Here is an 8,758-nt window from a genome sequence, read left to right as displayed (position 1 = left end):
TCAGCTTTTCTGCATTGTCTTTTCATACTCTGAACTGCTGTTGATGCTGCTATAGATGAATGGATGGACAGAACAACAGAGATAGAATGATAGAACGATAGATGAATAGATGGATGGATGGATAGATAGAATGACAAAACGATAGATTGGATTGATGGATGGATGGATAGATGGACAGAACAACAGAGATAGAATGATAGAACGATGGATAAATGGATGGATGGATGGACAGAATGATAGAACGATGGATAGATGGACAGAACAACAGAGAGATAGAATGATAGATGAATGGATGGATAGATGGACAGAACAACAGAGAGATAAGAATGATACAACGAAGGATAAATGGATAGATGGATGGACAGAATGATAGAATGATGGCTAGATGGACAGAACGACAGAGATAGAATGATAGAACGTTGGATGGATGGATGGATGAATGGATGGACAGAACGATAGAACAATGATGGATGGATGGATGGACAGATAGAACTATAGAATGATAGAACGATAAATAGATAGATAGGTAGATGATAGATAGATAGATTAACACTTAAATTAACACAGAAGTATTTCTGTGAATTACAATTCAGTAAATCCCCCTTCCTGTCATTCAAGCTCAAACTGAACTTCCTGTAGGATGTGGCCGTTTCACAGCTTTTTGATGTACTGCCAGAGATTGTCTCACAATTGGGAGATGAGAGGGTTTGTATTACCTACTTTTGGAGAAAGCATAACAATCAACTTGGATCACGTGTGCCTTAATAACCAATCATATTACAGCCTTGACGTCATTGAATTTCAGTCAGAGTTGTGCGACACTCAATCGCCATTTACGGATACCATAGGAATGAATGAGAAATGCCGTACGCTGAATCCCACCCGTCACAAAAAGGCATTTTTTTTTGGTGTAAACTTTAAAAATAGTTCAATCCAAAAGTATTGTTTAGTGTAAAACATTTTGGAGATTAGCCAATAGGCTGCCAATTCATTAAATAATAAGCTGTTTCCTCAAAAAAGCTGTTTATTCAGCGTAGTGAAGCCTCTCCTCCACTGACGTCCATTTAAACAAAACGGCCTCTGGTCTCCTTTCCTGCGTACTGCAAAAGTGGAAGCGTTAGCTTTAGCAGTTACGCTTTTTTGGATAAAGGTTGTAGGCTTGCCTTCCAGTGGCTTTAGTACTGATTTTTGACAGCTGATTCTGTATTGATCTATATTGAATCAGGTGGTTATAATGGTTCATACAGGTTTATTGTTTTTTGTCTTCAGGTGTGTATAATAACGCAGGCGTACCTTAGTGATCGGAGCCTCAATAGTCATTGAGTGGATTCTGGCCATAGAGGAATATCTGCGGTTCTGTAGACTGGGAGCTGAAAGAGAGAGAGAGAGAGAGAGAGAGAGAGAGAGAAAGGAGAAGAGCTCTTTAAATAACTCTGTCTGCGTCAGAGTGCACTGAGACTGTGGGTGTGCTGACGTCATCAACGCTGGCCACGTCACAAAAAGCCCCCCACACACACACGCACACGCACACGCTCTGACTCACAAAACACAAACACATTATAAACACACACTCAAGTGCACACATTAACACAAATCTCTTTACTGCTCTGTTTCTCTTCATAATTACTTCTGAACTGATAAAGGGATTCTCTTTCACTCGTTTCTTCTGGTGTATTGTGTTGAAACATACTCTCTTTCTCTTACCATCGCTGCTGTGAGAGCTGATGGATCTGATGTCCACAGACTCTTTCCTCCGGTCCTTGCGACGCAAGGAATTGCATTCTGGATAAAGACAAAAAAGGAATGAGTGCAGCACAAACACACACACACACACACACACACACACGTAACTGCATTAATCATCTCTTATCTGAACACAGCCAACCAGCACCATTATTTTCACCTGCATCATCATCATCATCATTATGATCATCACAAGCACAGCAGTGATTTCATGCAGCAGACAAAAATGAGAGAGACAAAACCATACTTTTCCTTTTACACTATAATAAAAAAGACTAGATGCTCTAATTTGTTAAAATAAAGATAATTACATTTATTATTAACTATAATATCTTATATTTTAAATGGCGATTTATATGAATGCTATACATTTAAATATTATTAAACATTAAATTATTTACATTTAAATTATTTAAAATTTAAATGATTAAAAAATAACAAAATATATTTATACTAATATAAGTTAATACTTGACACTAATTTCAATATAATTGCAAAAAAATGCTAATGAACAAATTCCTTTATTTAAAAAATTAAACATTAATACATTAAATATTTTCAATATTAAATATAATATTGAAATACAATAATTAAATAATTAAATGTAATAAAATATAAACATAATATTTATATATACTAAAGGGTTAGTTACCATTAGTTAATTATATTGCTTATTATTAATTAAAATAAATATAATTTTTTATTAACTATAATCTTTTATAGTTATTTATAAATTGATTTATATTCATTTTTTTTATTAAATTGTTTAAATCAACAATTGTATTAGGAAAACTCTTTCATTAATTAGTGGCACTAATATTTTCTTGGATAAATTTACTTCATTTTATTTCTGTTTTCGGTTTCTTTTTAATGCAGTATGAAAGACAGACAAATTGATTTCTATTAATATTATGCATTCAAACTTTGTTTAAGAACAACAGTTAACAGTCTCTCTTTTCCATTTTATAAAATTTTCTTTTTATGTAGTACAAACAAAGCAGCACAAATGATGTGAAATGGTAAACACTGTTACTTAAGGCTGATTTATACTTCTGCGTCGGACCTACGCCGTAGCTTAGGCATAGACGCACACCCATACGCCGTAGCCTGACGTGCACCTCTCCAAAAATCTAACAGCGCGTCAATTCTACGCAGACCGCAAGCGCTGTGATTGGTCTGCAAGAACCCCTCCCTCCATATGTACTTGAGTTTTGTGCGTGTTTATGTGTACTTTAATATATTTTAATGTTACACCTTCTTATATAAAATAAAACAAGGCAAAGAACAAGTGTCTTATCATTTATTATACTACATAGCATTATACATCAGTAGTTGTGCGCAAACAAACAATGTTGATCTGCCATGGTACAAGTCCTTGTGCAGACTGAAAGAATGCCATCATCTCCTGTTCCATTGTTGTCTCTTTTTTGTAGTTTTAAATAATGATTTGATATTTGCTGCCGTCACGGCTATAATGCTTCTCCGACGAGCCACTTCTTCTTCGGCTTTTGCTGTGGTACTGCGGGTTACACCAGCAACATGCCCGTGGACACTGCTGACTAGCGGTTTGCATGTGTACTGCACGTTAACGCGGACAACGACGCAGAAGTATAAATGAAAACTGACGCATAGCCTACGGCGTAGGTCCGACGCAGAAGTATAAATCAGCCTTTATTGTGACATGTCACATATGCACATGCACGCAAATACATTGGCAAGCAAATTATTATGGCTAATTTTAACAGTCTGACACTCAAATGTCCCAGGGTGCATTGCAGCCATCTGTCTATTCTGCACCATGATCTATCTCTCTATTTTTCCCTCTGCTTCTCAATGCAGTATTGACCTGTGCATTTCCAGCCACATTTTTTGTGTGCTTCACAGCATGTTACAAAAAAAACTAATCTATAAAGAGCCATTATGGGTTACAGTGTGCTAATTAACAGCAGTGCAACACAGACAGTAAACAAACAAACAAACTGTTAAGGACAGACGGTCTGGTGTTGTACCTGATTGTGAGTGTTCACCACAGTATTTTTCTTCTTTACTCAACTTATGAACCTGCAAACACAGATTTCTGATCATCTCTCTCTCTCTCACTCTCACACACACACACACACACACACTGATCTCCAATCGTTTAAACCTCTCACTGATCTCAGTGTAAACTTTCTGGCAACAACATAACTATGACAAATGAAATCAGGTGTCAGATGAATATTAGAGGGTGATTGTGTTTTGTGTGGAATACAGCGGGGAAGTTTACAGAGTTTACTAGTCCCAGGCAGTCCACGAAGTGCTTGGTTGTTGAAATATCGGTCAGATGTCCCTTTCCTGTCTAAGTGGGTGGTTCTTGGAAAGAATCGGCTACAATATGCCACGAATTTGTCACAATACCAAAATTTTAGCAGTCCATACAGATACAAGTCGATTACTTGATACTAATTTCAATGCCGTCACAAAAAACAAAATCCTTTATTTAAAAAGTGAAATATTAATATCAGTATCAATACATTAAACATTATAAACCTTAAATATATTATTTAAATACAGTAATTATTAAGTGAAATGAAATATAATATTTATACTAATAAATGTCAATATTTGATACTAATTCCAATACCATCACAAAAACTAAAATTCTGTGTGTGTAAGTGATATAGTAATATAAATACATTACATTTAAAAAATATTTAATGTAATATTAAATTTTATTAAATAATTAAATGCTATTAAATATAAATATAATCTTTGTAAATTGTATTGTATATATAATATTTTATATAAAGTTTGAAGTCAGTAAGCATTTTATTTGAAAGAAATTAACACTTTTATTCAGCAATGACACATTAAAGTAATTAAAAGTGACAATAAAGATGTTTAAAGATTAAAGATTTGTATTTCAAATGCTGTTTTTTTGGAACTTTCTATTAATCAAAGAATCCTGAAAAAAAAAAGAATGTTTGCACAAAAATAATAAGCATATTAGAATGATTTCTGAAGGATCATGTGATACTGAAGACTGTAATGATGTAGTAATGATGCTGAAAATTCAGCTTTGCATCACAGGCATACATTACATTTTAAAATATATTTAAATGTATTTTTCATCAAATAAATACAGGCTTGGCGAGCAGAAGAGATTTACCGACCCCAAACTTTTGAATGGTGTTGTAAATCTAAGTACTCATAAATACTTTCACTTTTCAGACATATGTGACCCTGGACCACAAAACCAGTCATAAGGGTCCATTTTTTTAAATTGAGATTTTAATCTCAATATATAATCTCAGAATAAATAAGATTTCCATTGATGTATGGTTTGTTAGGATAGGACAATAATTGGCCGAGATACAACTATTTGAAAATCTGGAATCTGAGGGTGCAAAAAAATCAAAATACTGAGAAAATCGCCTTTAAAGTTGTCCAAATGAAGTTCTAAGCAATGCATATTACTAATCAAAAATTAAGTTTTGATATATTTACTGTAGGAAATTTACAAAATATCTTCATGGAACATGATCTTTACTTAATATCCTATTGATTTTTGGCATAAAAGAAAAATCGATAATTTTGACCGATACAATGTTTTTTTTGGCTATTGCTAAAAATATACCCAAGCGACATAAAGGAACACTCCACTTTTTTTGAAAATAGGCTCATTTTCCAACTCCCCTAGAGTTAAACAGTTGAGTTTTACCATTTTCGAATCCATTCAGCCGATCTCCGGGTCAGGCGGTAGCACTTTTAGCTGTAGCTTAGCATAGATCATTGAATCTGATTAGACCATTAGCATCTCGCTCAAAAATGACCAAAGAGTTTCGATATTTTTCCCATTTAAAACTTCACTCTTCTGTAGTTACATTGTGTACTAAGACCGATGGAAAATGAAAAGTTGCTAGTTTCTAGGCCGATATGGCTAGGAATGATATTATCAGCGCCTGAATATAGGCTAACTTCCGTCAACATAACCAACGTGACCACCTGCTTGCACACTTTTCATTTTCCTTTGGTCTTAGTACACGATGTAACTACAGAAGAGTCAAGTTTTAATTCAGCATCATTACTCCAGTCTTCAGTGTCACATGATCCTTCAGAAAGCATTCAAATATGCTGATATGATGCTCAAGTAACATTTATTATTGTTGTCAATTTTGAAAACAGTTGTGCGGATTAATACTTTTGTGGAAACTGATCCATTTTTTTTTTTCAAAAGTTCAAGTCGAGTCTCTGAATTAAAATTATTTATAACATTATAAATGTCTTTCATGTCACCTTTGATCAATTGAATCCACCCTTGATGAATAAAATTTCTTATTTTTTATATTTAAAAAATATTTTGTATATCATTTTGTATATATATATATATATATATTATTATTTTTTTTTCTAATTTAAAATGTCTTAAAAGCGATAATAAATAAACTATTAATGACCCCAGATTTTTGAACGGTGTATATACAGTTTTTCCTTGTTTTAAATAAATGTAAAATTGAAAAACATTTAAATAAATGTAACAAAATTCTGTGGGGTTTATGCTTTAAATAAGAAAAAAGTACTCAAATATTCAAATTACATTCTCAGAAAACAAGCCATATTATTTTCGCTTCTGAAATAAATGTATCTTGTGTTAAGGATATTTTTGTTGAATAAGTAGACAAAAACACTGATCTAGAAAATGTTGTTCGCATTTTTTTTTTAGTCCGCTGTTTTTGAATAGTTGTAGTTGTATATTTGCACGTTCACATACAACCACATATATGACCCTGGACCACAAAACCAGTCATAAGGGTCAATTTTTTAAAATTGAGATTTATACATCATCTGAAAGCTGAATAAATAAGCTTTCAATTGATGTATGGTTTGTTAGGATACGACAATATTTGTCCGAGATACAACTATTTGAAAATTTGGAATCTGAGGGTGCAAAAAAATCTAAATACTGAGAAAATCACCTTTAAAGTTGTCCAAATCAAGTTCTTAACAATGCATATTACTAATCAAAAATTAAGTTTTGATATATTTATGGTAGGAAATTTACAAAGTATCTTCATGGAACATGATCGTTTCTTAATATTCTAATGATTTTTGGCATAAAAGAAAAATTGATAATTTTGACCCATACAATGTATTTTTGGCTATTGCTACAAATATACCCCAGTGACTTAAGACTGGTTTTGTGGTCCAGGGTCACATATATGACTGTTTTATGTCAAAAAAGATTTCATTCTAATCTAATCTAGTATCACTAATTGTAGCAACCATTGCATTTTGACAGAAACTATGGTTAGTTAGCATGGCAGATTTTGGTAAGGCTTGTAACAGACGGCGAGTGTGTGAACGGTAATACTAACACCAGTGAGTAAAGCAACAGCTATTTCACACACGCATCGGTGTGTCTGTTTCTCACAGGCCTTTCTGATCAGCAGCTCCAGCTAATGCTAGAACTAACAGCAGGATTTAGACCTGAGCCTGTGGAGGGTTATTAATAACCCTGACGCCCGCCTGGCTCTCTGACACTGGCCTGTCAGGATGGATGCTTTAGCGGAGCTAACATTTCTGCCCACTGCTGTCCTTGTGAGCCTTGCACACTTTAAAGTTTTGGTGCTAATTTGAGAGCTCTATTAATAGATAAACATTAAACATGGTCAACATTTATTGAATACTCACTGATTTAAACTAGTCTCACATGAAAATATGACCTGGAAAAGCAAATAAGAAATGTACCTGTCTGTGGTTGTCACTGTAAGGCCTCTTGATGGACACAAAATGGCGGATTTTTCTAGAAGTTAAGGAAACAATTGTCTGATTTGACTGTTTTATTCTAGCTGATTTGTACATGTAATAAAACCACCAATGATAGCGGCAGTATTATATATTATTCGTAGTATTTAATAAAATTATTATTGAATAAAATATGTATTTTATTATATTACAAATAATATATGAAATATATTTATTATAACAATTTTTTAATATTAAAATTTAGTTATGACTAAATATTAATTTAAAATTAAATAATAAAATGTAACATTCTAAAATTAAATATTATCAATTTTAATTTATTTGAAGTTTCATCAATTTTTTAATGATCATGTGACTCACCCTCCCTGGCCAATCACAGGAATGATTCTGACATATTGCTGAATACTGTCCCCTGACTTCCTCCGTGAGAAATAGATCCCCTGCCATTCCTAAGCAAACAAACACACATATTGAAAAAAATCTGTTAATAATCGAATTAATGATAACTACTGTTTAGGCTTGTAAAAGGTGCCATAACTAAAGTCAAACATTGTGTAATATTATGACCTTCATAAATAAGCAATGTGCTGCGGCCGACTAACCTTTCCTTTCCTGATGCAGGTATCGATGGTGTCCAGCAGGTCGGCACTGTTTTTCTCACTCTTGGGCAGTTCAGTCAACTCTTTACCGATCAGTTCATCTCTATGATAGCCCATCATCTTTTCAAATGCTGGATTTACATACTAAAAACACAAAGAAAAATCAATACCCCTGAATATCAACAAGTATACATCAGAGAAAGGGCCAAACATTATATGTATCATGATTTTTTTTTTTGCAATACACAGATAATAATTCTCTTTATTATTTTGCATTTATTTTATACCTTCAAATGAACAAAAATCCTTGGCATAGACTCAGAAGTTCTTTACATGGGTCACTGACATCGACATATCATAATTGTTGCACAATGATCTAATCATGGTATAAATAAACTACAATCACGCCGAGAAACTTCCTTCATGTCAAATGAATGCTCAAGAGTTTAAAAGGACTGCCTTAAAGGGGTCATAGGATGCCCATTTTCCACAAGTTGATATGATTCTTTAGGGTCTTAATGGAAAGTCTACTCATTTCTTCTGTAGATGAAGCTGGATCATGAATGATTCGTGCGAACATAGACGCATTTAGGTAGATCGGGGGCGCATTCCCTTCAGAAACAAACGTCATCCACTGCGTCTTCAGCGGCTCAGATGTCGGGAGTAAATGA

General features: G+C 33.5%; 1 protein-coding gene across 1 annotated transcript in view; it reads right to left on the bottom strand.

Moving 5' to 3' along the window:
* The window catches only part of pde8b (phosphodiesterase 8B), a 54,079-nt gene that overhangs the window by 18,641 nt on the left and 26,680 nt on the right, over positions 1 to 8,758 (bottom strand). Inside the window, exons 6-12 of the mRNA XM_016271357.1 lie at positions 8,091 to 8,231; positions 7,849 to 7,937; positions 7,471 to 7,525; positions 3,753 to 3,804; positions 1,705 to 1,782; positions 1,294 to 1,370; positions 1,183 to 1,211 (exon numbers count right to left, since the gene is read on the bottom strand). Coding sequence (XP_016126843.1) covers positions 1,183 to 1,211; positions 1,294 to 1,370; positions 1,705 to 1,782; positions 3,753 to 3,804; positions 7,471 to 7,525; positions 7,849 to 7,937; positions 8,091 to 8,231 — 521 coding nt within the window. The remainder of the gene's footprint in view (positions 1 to 1,182; positions 1,212 to 1,293; positions 1,371 to 1,704; positions 1,783 to 3,752; positions 3,805 to 7,470; positions 7,526 to 7,848; positions 7,938 to 8,090; positions 8,232 to 8,758) is intronic.

The sequence above is a fragment of the Sinocyclocheilus grahami genome, unplaced genomic scaffold (genome assembly GCF_001515645.1).
Source record: "Sinocyclocheilus grahami isolate Dianchi unplaced genomic scaffold, SAMN03320097.WGS_v1.1 scaffold61.1, whole genome shotgun sequence".
Lineage (NCBI taxonomy): Eukaryota > Metazoa > Chordata > Actinopteri > Cypriniformes > Cyprinidae > Sinocyclocheilus > Sinocyclocheilus grahami.
Note: the sequence above shows the minus strand (reverse complement) of the source record. Positions and strands in the feature narration are given on the sequence as shown.